A 22,341-nucleotide genomic window follows, 5' to 3' on the forward strand; every position below is an offset into this window, starting at 1 on the left:
CAAGGGAAAACGCAAAATGCCAACACTTTGCCGCCAGGTTCCCTCACCCACAGTCGCAGGGAAATGCGATATGGATGAACTGGTCAGGCAGATTTGCGTACGCTTTTCCCCCAGCACCTCTGATACCGCTGGTGGCAAGAAAGCTAAAGCAACACTCGATGACACTCATCCTAGTTGCTCCAACGTGGGCACGCCAACCTTGGTACACCACGTTTCTAGAACTCTCCGTGGTACCGCATCAAAGGCTGCACCTCACGCCCAGGCTCTTGACGCAGAACCATGGCGACATTCAGCACCCAGATCCGCGACAGCTCAATCTGGCGATCTGGCTCCTGAGGTCTTAGAGTTTGGCTACCTCAACCTGCCTCCTGAATGCATGGACATCATCAGGGAGGCACGGAAGCCCACTACAAGAGCTTGCTATGCAGCAAAATGGAAGCGGTTTGTCATTTATTGTACAGCGCACAACATTGACCCGCTAGATGCATCCATTCCTAACATCATCTGCTATTTGTTACATCTTTACAAATGCAATCTAGCGTACGCTTCCATTAGGATACACTTATCCGCCATAGCGGCTTATCTTCAAAACAGGCAGCATCTCTCTGTTTTCAGAGTGCCTGCCATTAAAGCTTTTCTAGAAGGGCTGAAGCGGGTCATTCCTCCCAGGACCCCACCCGCTCCAGTATGGAATCTCAACGTGGTCCTCACTAGGTTGATGGGCCCACCTTTTGAGCCTCTACATTCATGTGAGATTCAGTTCTTGACATGGAAAGTGGCTTTCCTCATTGCTATCACGTCTCTAAGACGTGTTAGTGAGCTACAAGCGCTCACTATACAAGAGCCATTTATACAAGTGCATTCAAACAGGGTAGTGCTCCGCACTAACCCCAAGTTCCTTCCGAAGGTGGTGTCACAGTTTCATGTCAATCAAACCATTGAACTGCCCGCATTCTTTCAAAACCCAGAAACAGTAGCAGAAAGAATGCTCCACACGCTAGACGTTAAAAGGGCATTGATGTACTATATTGACAGAACACAACCCTTTAGGAAGACACAGCAACTTTTCGTTGCCTTCTCCGCTCAGCACAAAGGCAACGCTATTTCCAAAGCTGGAATAGCCAGGTGGATCGTTAAATGCATTCAGATTTGTTATCAGAAAGCTAAACGCACTTTAACGGTCCCCCCCAGGGCGCACTCCACACGCAAACTGGGGGCCTCCATGGCATTCCTAGGTAACATTCCTTTAGAGGACATTTGTAGAGCAGCCACGTGGGCTACACCACATACATTTACCAAACATTACTGTGTAGATGTGCACTCCAAACAGCAGGCAGCTGTAGGACAGGCTGTTCTCAAAACTCTTTTTCAGACTTCTGCAGCTGGCACGGGCGGCCGCCGTTCATGACGGGACTGCTATGTATTCTATGCAATAGATATGAATTTAGCAGCCCACATGCCTCGAACTGAATATGCTACTTACCAGTATGCATCTGTTCTTGGCATGTAGGGCTGCTAACATTCATATCGCCCGCCCTCCTCCCCGGCGCCTGTAGCAGCTGCAGACTACTTCATGCATTTCATCACTAGCATGGACATCATTTACACTATCACACTCCATCTTTGCCATAATGGCTAAAAAACAATCTGGGGATGGAGTTGATGCCCATGCGCACTGTAGTCCAGGGGAGGAGCCACCTATCTCGTGATACTTCGAAGACTCTTCCAGGACAACAATGTGCAATCATCCGGACCCAACACTAGGCGGCGATCTATGCAATAGATATGAATGTTAGCAGCCCTACATGCCAAGAACAGATGCATACTGGTAAGTAGCATATTCAATATGCAGCGTAGTGCATAGGGTTGTGGTTCCGTTTGCATCAGTCATTTGATTCACATTAAAAATGAGTGAGCTTCAGTGTCATCGCTGTTTGGCCATGTCTTTAGTTTTCAAATTGTGCCTTTCATAGATCCTCTTTCATTTCTTTGCTTCTCCTCTTTATATTTTAATATTTTGTAAGATGATTCTTCTGCTTTATACACCGTGCTAACAGGGTCATGCTTGCAACTCATTTAATCGGAAGTCCGCCACATCCCATGTGACCTCTTCCTTAAATGAGGAGATACATATGGAATGCTGCAGTCCGGAGTGCATTATTGTTTTACCATCCAAGATAGCCAACATATCGGTTTTTAATGTGGAGGCAAAGCTGGAACTTTAAAACAATAGACTATCTACAATACCTCTGCAAGCCAGGTACCTACTGGTATGTTTAGTTTCGATACTGCAAGCATATGTCCACTGTGTTTTAATGTCACAATTTTTTCTTTTTATGCTTGTATTCTTTTATTTATCTTGCACATGTTGGGTTAGTGTGTTTTTTACTGTGGTTGTGTCAGTGGGTTTATGCAAGAATGAGTCCGTGTTGGATGAATGGATGCATGAGTGCAAAGATGTATGTATGATGACATAATGAGTGTCAAACCCCAACAGTGACACAAAAGGCACTTTTATTCATAAGCCAGACCTACTGGCATTTCCTATACTTGTTCTGTTATATGACATGTTCCCCAATTATGACTCTTCACGTAGAAGGAGCAGTAGGAACTTTGCATTATAGGACAAGTTGTCCAAGGAATGTCTGTTGGGAGGTGTTTTTCTAAATGGGTTTGTTTCCCTCTGCAGATTTGTTTGAAGATGTACGTTTGAGTCCCCAGTCACCCCGCTCCTTCCTCTTGCAGAATCTTCCTGGGACCTTCAAGACAGAGGTGGGTAACACCTTAGCAACTGCGAATAAAACAACTGAAGAAATTCCCTCACTTCAACCATACCTTCTGTTTAATATCATCCTATGCCTCTTATGGCATATACTTTCACATGTACTACTTTCAGTAACTCATCATGCTATTATGAGAGAATTAGAAACCTTTTCAAACAAGATATCCATACACTTGGAACAAGCTTTACTGTCAGTGAATCTTACGACATCTTTAGAAAACAGGTATAGCCTTTCTTATAAATTAGCTATTTTGTTTCAATCTATGGATATTAGAAGGCTGCACAATTATTTTTTCTCTTGTGTTGTGTACTTTCTGTTTCTCTCTCAGGGGATCTCTATTGAAAATCATAAGCAATAAATAGTTACGTCCATTTACGGGGACCCCAACTACTTTTTTCAAAGCCTCATTTTGTGTAGTATATTTGCCTTACTTCGTAAAGGCCGGGAGCTCCATGGGACACAAACTTAACCTTTTGCAGCCTTACAAAAGGGTATATTGCAAATTTCAGTAATGTACTTTAAAAGATGGAAGACAATACTAATACTTCCAGCCTTTAAAAGTTACTAAATATAACCATCCTTCACAGGCCCTTTTCATTATCTTTTAAAGCGAATGATAGGAAAGGCAATGTCTCTGTATAGGCTGCAGCAATTTAAGAAAGAAAATAGAAGCCTGTGCCTTTAAGTGCACTTGGATCTTTAGTTAAACACAGTGCCTCTAAGTGCACCTTTTTCTCCAGTATCTCATCATGCCCTCTAGATGCCAGTTGACACAGTTATTTTTTCAGGCCCCTGCTGAGAGGATCCTGGAGCATATAGCTTGGCTTTTTTTCTTCTTTAATTCACTTCAAATCCATTTTAAAAGTGACCCACTTGACGTCCTTTAGGGCAGAGAGTATATGAGATAATTTACTGACAGGAAATATTTCCAATTTTTTGCAAAATGCAATCCTTTTTCCCAAGTGCCCGGATTGTGGAAGAAAAATAAAAAAAACCTGCATAGGATCTGTATTCTATGTCTACCAGATAGTCATGATCTCAGAAGATGTTGACACTGTAGCTCCCTCTCCAGGTGCAACTTGAAAGAGCATGAGGAGCTTCACCTAATCTGCAGAGAACAGCAATATTCCCTGGCTGGAGATGCATCTGAGGGACGAGGAGAGGCTACTCCCTCTAACAATGCCCCAAGCCCACCCTTTAAGGACTTCTGCAGGGGGGAATCCAAGAATAGAAGGCAATGTGAAAGACAACATCCCCGTTCAACGTCGAGGATATCAATAATGAGTTGAAGTACAGCACCTACTTGCTCACTGTTGAGCGCTGCTTTTGTGTCGAAGACACAATGTCAAGGATGTTGAAACAATCAATGTTAAAAGGTTCACCAATTTCAGGACGAGTCGATGTCAAGACAAAGTTCGACATCGAAGAAACCTTCTGCTGTGAAGAAGACAATAGCAGAGTGGCTTGAAGAATGAAAGCACACAGACTCCCCACAGAATCGGTTTCTGAGTACTCTAGAGCCTACTCTCCTTCTAGACCAGGTTCTCCAGTCATCATGTGTGAAAAGTCGAGAGGTACCCCTTGAGAGGACCAAGGGAAATGGGGTTATCCAACCGAAGTATATAAATTCCCTTGAAACAGAAATGAACACAGGTTGCTATACCAAACCTTACAATGTCGCAATTACATACAACAAAACATATTGAGAGTTAAAAATGCATTTATTTTGAATAAAATTAAAAACACAATTTTAGGGTTGGCTAATCTAGATCCCTAGTCTAAAAACACAATTAAAACGATGCAACCAATTGCGACCTGCACAATTGAAAAAAGACAGAACAGGTACAACATGAAATTGTTGAGTACGAATTGTATATTCTGGCTCCGTTGTGATTGCACCGGTATTGTATCGCTATCACATCAGCGTATCAACTTTGGTGTTGGAGACTTGAATTATACCAGTTATTGCGTCTACGCGTTTCGGTATAGCGTTTGGTATAGCAACCTGTGTTCATTTCTGTTTCAAGGGAATTTATATACTTCTCCAGTCATCATGCCAGATTCTCCGTCTCCAAATTCTGCAATGCCACAATCTACAACCGAAGACCATCCGCCAGTAATTCTTGCAATAATTCCGCCAGTCATGCATACTAGGCCTCCGCAATCCCCTGCATAAATTGCACTTCCCCCAAGGTGCTTCATGTCTTGGTCCCAACATACCAGACCTCTCCATGTGCCAAAAGTGAAGTCATGATCTCAATGTATTTACTACCATTCAAGGTCACTTAGTGTCCTATTCAAGAAGAAGTCAGGATTCCACATGCTGATCGAGGTCATCAAGATCCTACTACACTACCACATTCTCTGGACACTATATACCTACACTGCTGGACTCTCCTCTAGTGAGGCTATTTCCTGTAGACAACATGGGCACTTTTCCAGGAGGTCTTAATAAGTGGTGTCAACAAATTAAGTATTCCTCTACCAGGAACCACTGCATCCACATCTGTAATATTTCAGACATTGCACGAACGGTCCATCGCAAGGCTTTTATTCTCGCTGGTCCCAGGCCTTATTGAATCAGCCATGGATTTATTCCTGACTCCAGCCTCAGTCAAGACAGCCCCTAGTCGCCTACAAAATGAATACAGGTCACCTGACCAGGATTTGTTATTCCTCTGAGCGGATCCCCCACTTGAATCTGTGATTGTTTCAGCTGCTTGGAAAATGTTGTGCTACACCCCGCATGAGGGGGTATAACAGGTCACTCTGGAACTCACTACAACAGTTCATATAGGACCTGCCCAGAGACAGACTTGAATATTTCCAAGAAATCCTCAGTGAAGGCATGAAGGTATTCAGTCATTTCATCAGTCCTACAGCGGATACGTCCATCCAAGCAGCTCATGGATACTGCCACGGTTTGCCTTTGTGATGCTCTTCTTGGATCGGACTCCCAGGGCTGAAGCTGGAAGCACAGCACAGGACATTGAATCTGATGCTGATGACAAGATACCTCACATGAAAACAAAGCAAGACACTGCGGCAGTCTAATCAGAGAAGAGGAGACAATCTGATTGAACCACATTGAACTGCAGGGCAACAACAACAGAGGCATCAACATCAGAGACATCATTAAAGAGGCAGAGGGATTTAATAGCAATGTGCTCCAGTCACAAACCCAACACAGGTGGGAAGCAGTGAGATCTCTCTTCCCCCTCTTTCGCTTCCACTCCTGTAGGGTGAAGCATTACATCTTACCTAGAAGAGTAGAAAATATAACCAGCAACAAATGGGTTCTGAATATTTAGCAAAAATGATACTGTCTCAGGTTCAAGCAATTCCACCAGCAATTTCACCAAAAAAGTCTTTCTCTTTCCTACCCACTGCACAAAGATTACATCCTGTTGCAGAAACAAGTGATGGAAAAGGTCCTAACACGTCAGAAAGGAATAGGAGTTTACTCCTCCCACTTCCTCATGAAGTAGAAAGGACCAATAAGTTAGTTCAGACCCATTCTAGACATGAAGAAAGCAAATGGGTGGGTACACAAAGCAAAATTCAGATTGGTGGCTCTGCATCATATCTACCTTCAACTCCATCAGGGGGATTGGCTATGGCTATTGGCATAGGTCTGCACAGTGCCTATTTTCAAATACCTATCTCTAAAACACATTGCAAGTTTTCGAAATTCTAATCAGAAACAACCATTACCAATAGAGTCCTTCCTATCGGTCTGAAGTTAGCTGCCCGGACCTTTTGAAAATGCATGGCGGTTGTTGCAGCTCACCTCAAGAAATTGAAATTTTCATCTTGCCTTATCTAAACTATTAGCTAATCAAATCTTAATCTTAAACTCAGTAAAAATATTTCAGATTGCTGTCATCAACCTGAACCAGCTTGAATTGCATGTGAATCACGAAAAATCAAACTCTGCCCCAGTACAGTCCCCTCATTACCTGAAAGCAGTTTTGGATATGGTACACCCAAAAGTGTTCCCACAAAGAGGTCTCTCCATATCCTTGATGTGAGGAGGGTGTCAAAAGTTTATCAACCTAAGACTAAGGACTTGAGAAAGTTCAAAGAATTGTATGTAAAGCATGCCTCGTTACAAACAGGAGTTGCCACATCAAAACAAGAATCTCGCATAATCCTGTATTACCAAAAAGGTGACGTAAACTTACCTGGAAAACCAGAAGCCCTTTCAACCAGACGTAAAGTGGCAACTGCAGCATTACTGAGAAACTGCACCTTAGATATCTGTTCACACATTTACAAGACACTATTGTCTTGATTCAGATTCTAGAGCAAATGCTCAAGTAGGGCAAACCACTTTAAGAAATCTATTTGTTTAAGATTTGTACCTTGTTTATCTCTCTCCCATTGTAGCTTAGAGGAAGCGCTAGCAATTATATTCTGTTCCTATGATTATCAATGGTGAACTCCTTGGGTACCAAAATTGTTTCTTAACTGTAATTAGTTCTCTCGCAGAGGAATCTCCTTTGAAATTATAAGCAACCCTCTCTCCTCCCCGATGGAAGAGATAACGTTGGTTTATTACTATTGTGTTACTAAGTCAAATTAACTAAGTCATCTTCCACCCACAAGGCATGATGGGGCACTAGAGGTGAAAGTGTTTGTAAAGTTGCAATGTTATGTTGTCTTTCTTTGATTGCTATAGTCTATATGGTTACATTGCCCTATCCTTCCTTGTATATCACTTTAAAAGAGAATAAAAAGGTTTACGGATGTTTTTATAATGTTGCTTTTGCTTATATGTAGTGACTTTTAAAACTGTATGTAGTTTGTTTTCCCTCGTTTAAAGTATTTTATGAAATTGGCAATATAGCATGTTTTAAGTTAGAAAAAGTTGACATGGTTGTCACATGTACCTCCTGGCCTTTCCAAAGTAAGGCAAGGATACTACACAAAGTGAGTCAGGAAAAAAGTGCTCTGGGGTCCCCCACATAGGTGAGACTATGCCCTGCTTATGATTTCGAACGGAGATTCCCCTGATAGAGAACTAGAATTAAGGGTGAAAAAACATTCCTTTTCTATCATGGGCTGTATGGGCAATTCCATTTTCAGTGGTGTGATCTCTATTGTTTTTATATAATATTAGCAACATATCCTTATCTCCATTCCCTCTTGCTCATCGCATTTCTAAATTTAGGCCGGAGAAGAGGAACTTCTTTTTACATTGTGTGTTGCATATATGTATGAAAAGAAACTCCAGATTCTGTGCGCCATGAGTGTAATCTGACCTCGCGCTGTCAATGCTACCCTCAAGTCACACTTCTTCTCAAAGCAGTAACTCAAAATCACCGAATCCCTGCAGATTCTGATGCCTTAAGGTCTTAAAAATGACCACATAGGCAAACATTGCAAATATTCTAAGGCCTTTGGTAGAGCTCTGATACTGCCTGCTCCTCAAATCCCATTGTCTGTAGGAAAATGAAAGTTCACAATTTGAGGTTTACTTTTTCCATGAAAGAATCAACTAATGGACCTTCGCACAAAGAGAACTGCACAGTTCTCAATGGTCCCCCAAACCATTATTTGTATTATATGATATTCAATTGGTGTAGGGAGCTATGTACACAAAGCAGTCTTTCAAAATGTCCAAAATGCAACGTACCAGCATTCACGTTTCAAGATAAGCATCCAGTCCTTCTTCAGAGTCACAGAAGTGCGAGTGATTGTTAAAAAGCCAAGATGCATTGCAGCTTTATGTCCCAGTTCACAGTTGAAAAAAAGTTAGGAAATTATTGGTAGATTATGTCAATTGAGTCTTAATAAGTAAATGTTTTTTTAACAGACCTTATTGATGACTTTGCCACTTTGTACAATGCTATGAGTATACTACAGAGGCAGTCATTTGTATTTGTAGTAGTTACAGCATACATGTTACATACAGATTCTGCTTATTTCACTCTATGTGATATATAAAGCCAAGGACAAGGATCTCCAATGACCTCGTTGGTACTAAAAGGTTGGAGTCCCAATATAGAAATTGACAGTATAAAGCCTTCATATTTCCAATTAACAAGAAGAACCTGTTCAATCGTGTCCCCCTCCCTCCCTACCCCGCCCAACCCCGACTCCTGGTCAGGCTTACTCCAGCTTCCATGGTAATCAAGATAGATCTCTATAGGTGTAACACTCGATGGATTGTAGTGTCCTTGGATTATAATGTGTGGGTCTGGGTCTCGGGACCTACAGATAAGAAGTCGCAGGGCGACATTGTGTGCTATGGGGTTGGGGTATCCTGTGGGGGTGGTAAGTCAAGTGATTCTAATTCAATCAGCATAGCCTCCCAGTCCATCGAGATGGGTTGCTTTCTCAGCCTCCTCTCTTCCTTTCTACGAAGAGCTGCATCCTCTGCTCTCCCCACTGAAGCATGTCAGCCTGCCAAGTGGATATCGCGGGACATCTGGGGGACTTCCACCTCATTGTGAGGGCTCTTACTGCTAGAATAAGGGCCAAGTCTAAAAACTTTAACCGCACTTTCTGCACCCCTGAGCGTGTGCGGAGGCCTATGAGGCAGTTCAAAGCGTCGTCCGGACCCGGGAGCTGTGTGACTTCGTTCAGAGAGTGGCGGACTCCCACCCAGTAGTCCCAAAGGGGCAGGACCATAGCATATGAAGCAAGTCCGCCTCATCTCCCTTACAGCAGGGGCAGCAATGGGAGGAGTCTGGGAACCTGCAATAAATCCTCTTAGGGGTAAGGTATGATCTATCAAGGACCATCGTCTGGATAAACTTCAGTTTCGCGTTACGCGACACTTTTTTGGGGTGCTTAATAAGTAAATGTTATGAAATCATTTTGTGTGCCACCCCAATAACCGTTTCTACATTCCTTGTAGGGAACCATGAAATAGCCAAAATATAGATTTAAATGAATAATTTGGAGGTGGAATGGGAAAACTGTGCTGGGCATAACAGCTTATGTTTTTTTTAAATGCCATGAACAAAAGGTTTGCTGTGCTAGGATCATCTTCTTCCAACTGTTCAGGAACACGCAGAGATATATAAAAAAACAATTTTAACTTCTATTTTTGCATTTTTGTAAGAGTTAGTCCACATCTCCAATTTTTGGAGTCTCTTCCTACTTTCAGTTTGTAGTGGAAACAGGCATGAAACTCATCAGTGAGCCCAGAGAGCTATACATTTTTGAAAAGTAGGCACAATTCTGAACTCAGCAAGAAGTCATTTCTGTAGAACTAATTCTTGAAGTAAAAAAAAGTAATGGAAATGAGTAGAAAAATGAGCCATTGGTGACAACATTGTCATCTATTATTTTTTGTCACAATGGCCTATTTACAAAACCTATAAACCGTTTCATCTAACGGACCCTTCAGGCTGCAGCATTATATAGGGTGTATATCTTTTCTGAAAACATGGTACAGCAACCCAACAACTGAGCTGATGGTTTGAATGATTTTTCATTGTGTACCGACCATGCAACAATTCATACAGTAAAATGTAATGAAAGATAAATGTGTATGAAGCAAACCTATCTATTTCTGAAATGTGTACAAGATACTGAGATTTGGAATAATGGCTATTTGTACACCTCTGAATTTGGAATTACCCGAGCGGCCAACAAACCAACAGGGGATGATTTTTGTAGCTATGGCGGCTCTCAGACTGTGTATAGCCTCCTCATGGCTGGACCCTCAGCCACCGTCCTTCACGCAATGGAGGGCTAGATTACTTGCAATCTGCAGTGTGGAGGTCGCCATATATAAAAATAAAGAGATAAAAAAAAAACAAAGAGGTATTAAGATTTGGGAACCATTGATACAGTGGATACAAGCTCACGCTTAAGGGCAATATGTCAAATGGGGTCCCCCTAAGGAGTTAGAGGGTTCGCGAATTTAGTCTAGCTATTATTGCCACTTACAGGCATATGATGTTGTATGCTCTTATAAACCTTTTTTTTTTTTTGTTGGGCTTCACACTTTAAAGTTTATGTATGATTTAATTTGCTCTGGAAATCTGCATCTTTTGTATGTCTACTTCAGGTGGTTTAACCAATTAGTTTTTTATGAACCTGGTCTTCGGGGGGAGGGGGGTGAATGTATTAATTGTCAAATTGCGAATAAAAACTTTTAAAAAAAGAGTTAAAAATAAAAAATTAAAAGAAAGAAAAGAAAAATAGAAAGAAAAAAAAAGGAAATGAGTAGAAAAATGAGCCATTGGTGACAACATTGTCATCTATTATTTTTTGTCACAATGGCCTATTTACAAAACCTATAAACCGTTTCATTTAATGGACCCTTCAGGCTGCAGCATTATATAGGGTGTATATCTTTTCTGAAAACATGATACACAAACCCAACAACTGAGCTGATGGTTTGAGTGATTTTTCATTGTGTACCGACCATCCAACAATTCATACAGTAAAATGTAATGAAAGAAAAATGTGTATGAAGCAAACCTATCTATTTCTGAAATGTGAACAAGATACTGAGATTTGGAATAATGGCTATTTGTACACCTCTGAATTTGGAATTACCCATGCTGTCATGTGATTCAGAGTTAATTTTGCAAAATGTAATGTTTCTTCCACACTTTCTTTACTTTGGAAGTCAAAAATGCAGAAAAATCCAATTGGTAAAAATAATGTTTTACCGTTCTTTGTTTCCACATGTTGTTCGATAAAAACTGTACCCTACTTGTGTGGCTTGGCATAGCAACCTTGACACAGAACACCCCAAAACACAATTGGAGACTTCCCATTTCACCCAGCAAAATAAAAGATTTTTTTAACAATGTGGATAGCTGTGGAATTTGGCCCCTAGCTCAGCCTGGACCGAGGGAGTCCTACAAAACCAGGACATTTCTGATAACTAGACATCTGTAGGAGCCCAGGGTGGTGTGACTTGCATGTATCTAACATATTTTCATCACCCAGAAGTCATACCAAGCCTCAAACTTTGGCTACAAACACTCATTTCCCTCACATTTCAGGGAGAGAATGTCTGTAATCGGTGGCAATCCACAAATGTCCTACCACACAGCGTTCCCACACATCTTCTGATAAAAATGGTACCTCACTTGTGGAGTGAACTCAGCACCCATGACAGGAAAGGTCCCAAATTGAAACATGAAAAAATGCAATTTATTCACTGAAAACCGGTGCTTTTTTTGCAGTGTGGGTAGCTATGGTGTTTTGGCCTGTAATTGGAAATTACCCAGGGAAACCTACAAGACATTTCTGAAAACTAGACACGCTGGGGAGTCCAGGGTGGTGTGACTTGAATGAATCTCACAATGTTTTCTTACTCAGAATCCCTTGTAAACCTTAAATGTTGGCTAAAACATGCATTTTTCTCACCTTTCTGCGAGGGAATGATTCAGAATCTGCGGAGACCCACAAATTTCCTGCCAACCTGCATTCCACATTTATTACTCTATTTGTGTGGGCAGGTCGAGATCTTGCGACATAACAGTCCTTAAAATGCAATATGGAGACATCAACATTCCCCGTCAAAAGATTACCTGATTTGGCGATGGGGGTAGCTGTGGTACTTGGGCCTCATAGTTGGAGGTTTGCAGGGCAGTGTGAGGATGCCAATGTTGTGGAATCAATCTGCTCAAGCCACCCTACAATGGACTCCACTGGATATGTAGGTTTCAGAAATGTCTGTGTTCGATAGGGTTCCCTGAGTGGCAGCCCACCCGAGCCCAAATAGTCAAGCCATTCAGAATGCTGAGTTAGAAGAAATCGGGATTTACCCCACTCTTCTGGCCCATAAGTAAGAACATTACCTAGAAGAAGCTAAATGTCATCTCACTTGCTATAGGGATGGGGTTGCTTTAGTCCCCAGGGGAGCAGGAAGAATGTTGAGGTTTTAGTCTTATGTTTGGGGGTGGGACGTAATGTCCAAATGGAACAAACTCCACCCAATTATTTTATAAAAATATTCCTGGAATTCAGTGGATTTCCGAACCCCTTAAGTTGGCCTAACGGCTAGGGCGCTCGACCTCGGACCTGGGGATCTAGGTTCGAGTCTTGGTAACGACGCCAAAACCTCCTGTGATTCTGGGCAAATCACTTAATCTCCCCGTGCCTAAAAATGAATGTGTGTCCGTCCTCATGTAACGTAACTGGTTCTATGTAAAGCGCTCTGATACCTGATTCGGTTCGGGTCTAATTCGCGCTATATAAAACTCTGCAAAAAAAACAACAACAAAAAACAGTTTTTTTTCAAAATTAAAAATCCCTGATGCTTAGTGCTCCTCCGGGGCAGATTATGGGCAAACCCCCAATTGGAACTAATGTCTTCTCAGCTCCTGGGGGGGAGGGGGGGGGGGGGCAGAAAGACTCCATCACCCCTTTTGTTGTGGGTTATGGCAGATTGCCATCCCACCCTTTTTAGGTCTCGGCTAAGCGCGCGGAAGCGCGTTCTCGCCGAGAACCTATTGTGGCCGTGTCTGCTTCCCAGGAGACAATCCTGGCTGCGCGCATCGCCTTGGAGGCGATTTGAAACTGGCACGCGCCGCGCTCGCCATGGCTGTCTCCTGGGAAGCGCAAACATACACAGGCACACCTCCCCCTGCACGCATGCGCACACACACACGAGCGCACATACACGCACGCACACAGAGACACTCCCCCCGTCGCACACAGAGACATTTCCCCCCCCCCCCGCGTCGCACACAGAGACACGCACACACACACGCGCGCACACACACACACACACACAAGAGCGCCCCCCAAGGCCCACTTACCGCCAATCCGGTGTTCACCTCCGCGGGGCTCTCCCTCAGGCATGGGAGCCCTGCGTCACCACTGCTCCTCGGACCAGGAACTCCGTGGGCGCGGGCTTCGCGCACAAGACGGAAGTCCCGCCCCCACGCTAGGTTTCGTTTTCGAGTGCGCGCGCACAATACACAGGGAGAGCAAGGGGGGGTTTGGGAGGCACGAGTACCATTTTTGGGGTAGGGTGTGAAGAATGGTAGAATAATGCATACGCAAGGGGGGTACGCAGAAGGGTTTGGTGCAAGGACACCGCTCGTGAAGGGGGCGGTTTTCTCGGGCGGCCTGTAGTTCAGTTTGAGTTGCGCTGAAGTAATTTGCTAGGATGGCATACATGGACATGCTTGTTGGCCAGGGCGATATCAGCCGTGAGTTCCCCAAAAAGAATTTGTCCTGGTGTGATGCAACGGGTGCTCAGGTATAGCGCTCCAATACAGTCGAGTTCGGCAACGGGACAGAGTCGATTTACAGTTTTCAGGGGAGGCTCTGGGTTTCGGTGTCTTGCACTGGTGGGTGTGGCATCCAGAAGGAGGAGTTGTATCCTGTGGTCAGGAATATGGGGGGTGGGGGGGGGGAGTAGAGTAGGATCCGGCCCGCATAGGGAGAGGATTAAGGGAATTGCTGGAGTCCTTGGTAAGTGGTTCGGGTACAGTGGGCGAGGGAAGGAGAGGGAGGGCTCAGAGTGACTTCACCTGCACAGGACGCTGGGGGGCAAATATGATGCTCTGGAGGTGTTGATTCTGGGTTTGGCACAGGGGTGGGAGAAGAGTTGCGGGTTGTCGGCATGCCGGGCTCGAAAGGAGGACGGGGTGACAGGGTCTATAGGGGGAGAACGCGTGCTTTCATTTGCAGCCTACAATACGCGGAGTACTGAAGGTTACAAACGTGTCCTACGTAACGTTTGTTCTTGTGTTTGAGTGTCTGCCATTTAGTGCAGTATTATTCCTCTACTTTGTACGCTTTTGTAACATACACAGGTCACTTTTTCCTCCTGTATTGTACCGTTTGCTACCTCTTGTATTTTGTTTGCTCACAATTGTCCCTTTTGCCTCTTGTAACTTAACGTTTGCTTTTGTAATATGTTCACTTGTAATTTTTTCTTCATGTATCGTTACTGTTCCTATTGTGAACCGCTCTGACACCTTCGGGTAAAGTCTGCGCTATATAAAAACGCATAAAATAAAAGGAAAAAGAAAATAAAATAAGTAAAATCTTGCCCACTTGCACCAGAGTGCTGTGGGGAATGTGCTAGCTTAACTAAACTGATCAAACGACTCTGCGGTGTAACCTGGCAGATAGGATCGGCTTCCTCTTGAATCCAGCTTCGGTATATCATCAATGTGGTGCTGGAAGGAAGCGCACAGGATCACACGGCGCGGCGAACCTCGCCTGCATTCTTACACGACATGTTTCTGCACGCAGGCAGTTCAGTAACGAAAGGCAACCATTAAACATTCCCAAAACCCTGTCGCGATAACTCCGTTTTAAACACCCTTTCACTACTTTGGCAAGAACACAAAACAGCTGTCCATGTCGTTACAAGTACCTTGTGGGCACACGAACTGTTCACAATGCATACACGCTCACATGGTTTGGACGAGGTACATATACCACTTGCACAGTTTTATTCAATATTCTGACCCATTGCGCACTGTTGGATTGCTGCTTGACAATCGAGAGTAGTGTTGCAACTAATGTTTATTGTAAGGGACAGGGAGCGTAGTAGGTGAGAGATTCGAACCCCCACTGCACAATAAACAAGCAGACCCAGTCCTACTGTCTAACAGCTCACAAGAGAGCGTGCAGCTTCGGGAAAAGAAATCCCTGCGTGCTGGACCGAATAGTGGGTTTCATGAAAGGAGTGAGTGTGGAACTATTGCCGCAGATCACACAGTAGAAGGCTGTTCACTAGGCTTGGAAGAGGCGCACAGCACGGGTGCGTCCGTCTGTGTGGGGTGGACCCCCGGCATTATGTAGATAAATTTTAGGGGAGACGGACACAACGTAGCTGAAAATCATTTTATGCCGATTCGATGGCGAATTTAAGCGGCATTGCTTCTGATTTGCGTGGCTCTTCTAGGACAGAAGAGTTGCTTTTTGGCGCCTCATATTTTGATTTGTGGTTGTCCGAGGACAGGGGCGCATCTCCCACCCTCACCTGGCTCCGTCCATTAACGGTCAATCCTATAACATTCACCTCTATAGCGCTTTATTGTATAGTCCAGAAACTTTGTGGCACTGTTACAGGTAATTTAATTGCCCAGCTCACTGGAACTCTGCTGCTGTTGAAATGTGCTTTTATGCGCTTTAAACATCTACTGTGTTAAATGCTGAACATTTACGGCTTTTTAGGGTTCTGTACTCCGTCATTTATGCATTTCCATACCTGCCACAACGTAAGTGTTCTGTACTCCATCAGTGATGCATTTTGATACCTGCCACGACGTGTGCACAATTGTAGTAAATTGTAATTTGCAGATTTTAGTGGATGCATTTTTATGCATTAGTAAACATGGGACCATGTGTCTTGCCTTTTTAAAATGGGCTTTCCGCTCTTCCAGAATTTATTGCGTTAAATGCTGAACAGCATGACGCTGTCGGTCTCTAGCTTTTTTTTTCACCATTGCTGTTTTCAGTGAGGCGTGCTAACGTGACACTATGTGTCTTCGCTGTTTAAAATGAACTTTTTCTCGACGTCTTTTGTAAGTGCTTTAATGTCTTTGTTTACCATCATAGGAGTGGCTTCCTAGCATGCTGGTTTGTTTAGGTTTCACTTCTGTTCTTACTGCTGTCCAGATGGCTCTGTAAGTTTTGCGCACATATAAACACGCGCTCCAACACAATTAACGGTGGGGGAGTAAAACACCAGACACAAACAACTAAGGGCAGGCATGACAGCAATGTAATAACAGGGAGCAGAAGCATAGCCAACTAAATGGGGGAGGGTTGCCAAGTACGACAGGTACAAGCAAAATTACAAGTAACCACGCCATGGCGCCGTGTGTCTATACCTTGTTTCTTTACTATCCTCAGTTAGGTTACCTAACTTGGGACTAGGGGCCAGATGTAGGTAATTTTATTTTACCACCTCTTAAATACCGAATCATACCGAATCGGTATTTAAGAAGTGGTAAAATATAAGTACCGAGATGTAGGTAAATACAGATGTGCATTTACCGAATCGGAAATATTCGGTATTTACCGATTCGGTAAATACCGACCGGTAAATGCCCATTCATTCCTATGGGCTTTGAAGCCCATAGGAATGATTGGGCATTTACCGGTCGGTATTTACCGAATCGGTAAATACCGAATGTCACAAGGGTGCAGGGGGTGTCACTTTGACACCCTCTGGCACCCCCAAAAGAGGCTCGGGTGCCATGTGGCAGGCATACCTGCCCTAAGGGCAGGTCTGCCTGTCATATGGCATAGGTGTGCATGCACACATGTGCATGCACACCAGAATCGGTATTTTACCATCAAATAGTATTTGATGGTAAAATACCGATTTTTTAATGCTTGTGGGACTCAGAAGAGTCCCACCTACATATCAATTTTCCCGAATCGGTAAAAATACCGACTCGGTATTTTACAGAATCGGTAAATTTACCGATCGGTAAATTTACCGATTCTGTAAAATACAGGGCCCTACATCTCAAATTGCATTTACCGGTCGGTAACGGCCGAATTCGGCCGTTACCGACCGGTAAATGCCTACCTACATCTGGCCCTAGGTGTCTTAGCTTTTTAAAATGCCCTTTTCTGCGACACCTTTTCTAAGTGCTATGATGTCTCTGTTTACCATTAAATACAAATGTTTTTACAAAAAAAAAAACGACTTCAACTACAAATACCAATGTTTACATCTTTACTTGACACAAAAATGTATTCTTATCTCTGAATGCTCAATATATTAATAAGTAGTAATAATGTTTTCAAGCCTTGCTGCTACCTATTAGCGAAACAATAACTTGCTATATATGCTTATCAGTAACAACATGCAAAATATAGCTATTACAAAATAATATTTTTTAGGCAAAAAAATCAAAGATATTTGCTACTCATCTTTGCTACTCCAAAATAATACTAACTAATTACAAAAAATACCTTGCCATAAACAATGCCAAAAGCTCTAACTTGAATGCTGCGAGACCTATTGCATTGTAAATGCTTGTTTTTGTTTTTTGTTTTGGTGTCATTTTAAATTCCCTGGTGTTTTGTGGGCAAATCCCCTAGGCTGCCTCCCAAGGGGGGATATAAAGTCTGTATTGACCTCTTTAGGGCTGAAGGCATGGCATATACCAGGGTAGCCTCTCACAGTCTTTGTTTTTTGATGGTTTCCCTGGGGGCTAGTAGGCTTTCTGCCTTCCCTTTTGAGATGGTGTCTAGCAGTATTTGTGGCTGAAGAAGTTTATTGCTGCCTTTTTGGGTAGGGAAGTGGCCCTATGCCAGGATGAGACCCCCACCCATTTGTTTTTTATGGTTTCCCTGTTGTATTGTGGGCTTTCTGTCCCTCTCCAGCGGTACAGATTGGACCCCCCCCCCCCCCCCAGTTTGCCTCGAAGGGGGCTGAAAGACTATCTTGTCCCTTTTGAGTTGGGAACATGGCCCTACATATGATGGGCCACCCACCCGTGCTTTTCTATTTCATGATTTTGTTTTTTGATTTTTTGTATTAATGTCCCATCCACCCTCCACCCCTCCAAACCCTGGGTAACAGAAATAATGAAAATACAGGAGGTTGGGGGAGCATAGCACATATCCTTAGAGACGCTCCCCCTCTAAACAAAGCCCTGGTTTCTAGTAGATGCACCAAGCGATCACATCCTACTTTGATGATCTTGTTGTGCTTTGAAGGGTAAGAGAGGTATGAATGGAATACTGAGTTTCTCTGCTTTCCAGGGATACCTCCCTGTTTGTACAATTCCGTGCGAGCACAGAGAACAGTCTTTTGTGATTGCAGGTAACCCAGGAAGTTTTTTCCTGTGTGCTGGTGCTGCAACTGAAGTCTGCGTCACTGAGCAATCGCGTCATGTGCTGGGTCGTCTCACTGCCCCGGAGCCTAAGCAAATGGGAATCCTGCTCAAACCCGGTGTGATAGTGAAGAGCTTTGTAGCAGCACATCACAGCTACTGCTGCAGTGCCAAGCATTGGGATGTGACCTCCACATCCATAGAGCCTAGTTGTGACCCCTATGAACGTGGAGGTCATGGCTATAGCGCATAAGGAGTTCATATGTTTGCGCCATGGACCTGGATGCTCAATTTGAAACACTTGGTGGGATGCTTTGGTAGAATTTTGACAGACTGCAGTATAGGTATACTGTTGAGTGCAGGGCCTGCTTGTAGTGGAGAGTGAACCAGGACTTGCTATCTCCCATTCCCAAATTCTATTTCTGAACTCCTGAAGTGTTACTTACTGTGACAGTGATTTAACAGTCCAAAAAATACTGTGGTTTAAGATCGGCACAGTCAGTAAAAATATAGACTAAATGCTCTGCATACGGCAGCCCTATTCTAACACTTGACAGTGTAATTTTTGAAGAACTGAGTAAATGAAAATAAAATCTTTGAGGTGTCAATATTAGCAGGGCGGCAGCAGCAGCTCAAGTATTCCACTGCGTCACTATGAGAAACATAACTGAGGGGAAAGAGATTACCACAGAAATAAATGAAAAATTGAACTGGTAAAATTGTATGAATCTATTGCATTAACCAAATACTTTAGTTAATAGAGTATCAAAAGGACTCGGGGATCTCAACTACATTGCTATTGATGACTCTCTACCGAATAACAAACGGAATGGGAAGAAGCACTGCATGAATCAATCAATTCAATCAATCAAATCAAGCTTTGTTCAGATCATGCAAGATGTCCATAAAAGCATACTATAAGAATACAATAAAATCCATTTATGAACAAGAATTTCAATAGTCAACATTTTACTATTTTAAAATGAGCATAATCATTTTTCAATTATACATTTCATAGAAGAATATACATTTTATATTATTTCATAATTCACTTTTTCTAAATAAACAAGTTCATTCCTTTGTTTAATTGCCTACAATATATAATAAATTACTGCGTTACAGACTGGTATTTTTTCCAAATTTCGTAGATAGTTAAAACCAGCTTTATAGGAGTACAGGAAATTTTTTCCTAATTTCCATATAAAAATTACAAAAAAGTAAAAAGTGAAGGGTGCTTTGTGTAGACCTACCATCACACGAGCAATTTGGAAGATTAGTACACCACTTGCCCCTTTTAGGGAAAGCAAAAAGATAATGTATTGTGTTCATCCATAATCTGGTTAGCTAGAATCTTTGCTGGACGTTAGTTATAAAAATGAGGTATGGCTGTATACCCATGGCAATTGGCCCCTCAGGATAAAAATGAAACGGTTATCTTAGTACTCGAAACCTCGTCTCTTGACGCTGTCCTAACATTCAGGAGACTCCTTTTTAATTTGACCTTACTGATGCTATGTATATCTTCAGGTTGATTCCAGTTCAGGGCCAAATTGCATTCTTCTAGAAGACCACTGATATAACTTAACCAGGGTATTTTCTTACATCGGACTTGGGACAGACAGTCTGATATAATATCCCTCGTAAAATGAGTTTCTTCCCTAGTCCAGACACGGTGCCACAGATTTAAGGCGGCCATACTAATCAAATCGTGTATGTATGATATTCCAGTTTCTCTATGCAAAATGATAGCAGGAGTGGAGACAGGTACGGCTAACAAGCGTCTTAAGAAGTTATTTTCAAGGGTTTGTAACGGCAAAGTATCTGCCAAGCCCCAAAGGGCTCCCCCGTAACAACTCCCTGTGATACACTTTGCTCCGTATAACTTTAGAATCTCCCATACAGGTCTTTTACCAATTTTGTGAGAGTATCTAAAAAAGGCCCCCACTAGTTTCACACATTTCAACTTGTATAGGGTTATATGTGTATTCCAAGTACCCTAAATAGGAAAATGAAAACATACTCTCTATTAATGTCCCGTTAATATAGTGTGATTTTGTCTTAATATTCCTTTTACCACAGGACATAACCAAGGTTTTACTCAGGTTAATTTTTAAATGTTTTTCCGCCATAAAACTGGTAAAGTTGTCCATCAGGATTTGTAAGCTGTTTGCTGTCCTTGAAATTAGGACAGCAACATCGGTGTACAATAATAGAGGTGTAGGCCGCTTGCCGACCTTAGGAACATCTACCCCCAAATTCTGTAATAAAAAGTCAACACCATTTATATAAAGTGAAAACAAAAGAGACTCAAGTGTGTAGCCCTATCTTATCCCACGTGTGATATTATATAAGTGTTGCTAAGCCCCCACTAGCCCTACCTGCCTTTGAGGGGATCGTATTTGTTGAAATTGTCTTGAACCCGTTTACGAAGAAATTATCTGTGAGCCAAGTCTCTTGTATTAAAACCACATCACATTATTGAATGCTTTTGCGCCAGTTAACGTCCCGTAATTTGCTCCTTGCCCCAGCTACATTCCATGTCATTATATGTAGGAGTTCCTGCTGTGAATGGCTAGAAAGATTTGAATCAGCCGACATGATAGGCCTTTTTTTGCGTATAGGGCTACATGTCTCCATATCTAAAAGGATTTCATTCTCGCTGATATTATTGATAATATTAACTTTACCAATGTTGGTTTCAACCTGATCCGTACAAACTAATACTTTCGTTAAAGATATTTTTGGTTTAACAGCCAATTCGTCCTCCACCAAACATTTCCGTTCCACTATGAATGCGCACAGTCAATCTACCTCACTGCTCCTCCTAAGTGGACCAAACCTATTTGGCGTGGTTGGTATGTTAAAGTACGATTGGATAATAGGTCTGGCTTGAGCCCGCTCAAAGAATGGGTCCGTACAGGGTTTATAAAAATATCCCAATGGTAAGGCAACAATATAATCTACATTGTGTTCAGGTTGCCAAACTTGGTTAGCAGCAAGTTCCTCAAGTAATAGACCTACCACTCTAGGGCGCGAAAATTCACAAATACACAATCCCCATCACCCGTTTTTGCTAGCTTACCCACCCAGGTCACTCGTCTGACCATAATGATATTGAGCCCTAGACACCTAGTGCTACAAGAAGTATTTGCCTTAAACCAGTGAACCACCCTGTTTTTTAAAGAATCCCATGTTTCAATTGTGTTACCGAGTAGTTTTGGTACGTTCTTCAGGATGATCACGTATGGGGTAGCCTGAGAGGGTAAGTCTAAAAACACATCTTGTTCCGATCCCAATTGGGTTTGACTATTTATCTTCCTATTGTCCCCTAACATTGATGTATGCAAAACCTGTGCTTCCTTAGCGCATGAATCAGTACGTGGTACAGGACAGGCCCTTTCCTGATTCTCCATGTTAATCGTGTTTTTAGGCCCAGCTTGTGTATCACGTCTATTTTGATCGTTTGCATTCAATAGCGTATTTGACAATTGGAAAGCATTTACCATATCCAATAACTTTGCAATATCCTTTTGCACTGTTCTTATCTCTAATAAAACCCGCCTCTCAATACAATCGATCTTCCCATGCATTTTCTTAAACAGGTTATCTATAGTCTGTTTATCATTCATTAGGTCCACATGCTTCGTTCCTAAGCCAGCCCCCCCCCCCCCCTCCAGTTTTGCTCGGCTTTCCCTTTTTTGGGCTATTTTTAATGGACTTTGCCTCCTTGTGCCTGGCTTTGGTTTACTTTTTTTGCAGGGATGAATCTGCTTCTAAGATATCAGAGGCAATCGTAACTTCAAGAGGAGTTGTTGACA

The 22,341-nt window shown here is 42.7% G+C and overlaps 1 protein-coding gene across 4 annotated transcripts in view; it reads left to right on the forward strand.

Annotated features, from left to right (window-relative positions):
• The window catches only part of MEIOSIN (meiosis initiator), a 2,162,440-nt gene that overhangs the window by 1,517,939 nt on the left and 622,160 nt on the right, over positions 1-22,341 (forward strand). For all 4 annotated transcript variants that reach the window (XM_078660969.1, XM_078660970.1, XM_078660971.1 and 1 more), the window contains exon 9: positions 2,690-2,772. In XM_078660969.1, coding sequence (XP_078517095.1) covers positions 2,690-2,772 — 83 coding nt within the window. The remainder of the gene's footprint in view (positions 1-2,689; positions 2,773-22,341) is intronic.

This window comes from Lissotriton helveticus, chromosome 9 (genome assembly GCF_964261635.1).
Source record: "Lissotriton helveticus chromosome 9, aLisHel1.1, whole genome shotgun sequence".
Lineage (NCBI taxonomy): Eukaryota > Metazoa > Chordata > Amphibia > Caudata > Salamandridae > Lissotriton > Lissotriton helveticus.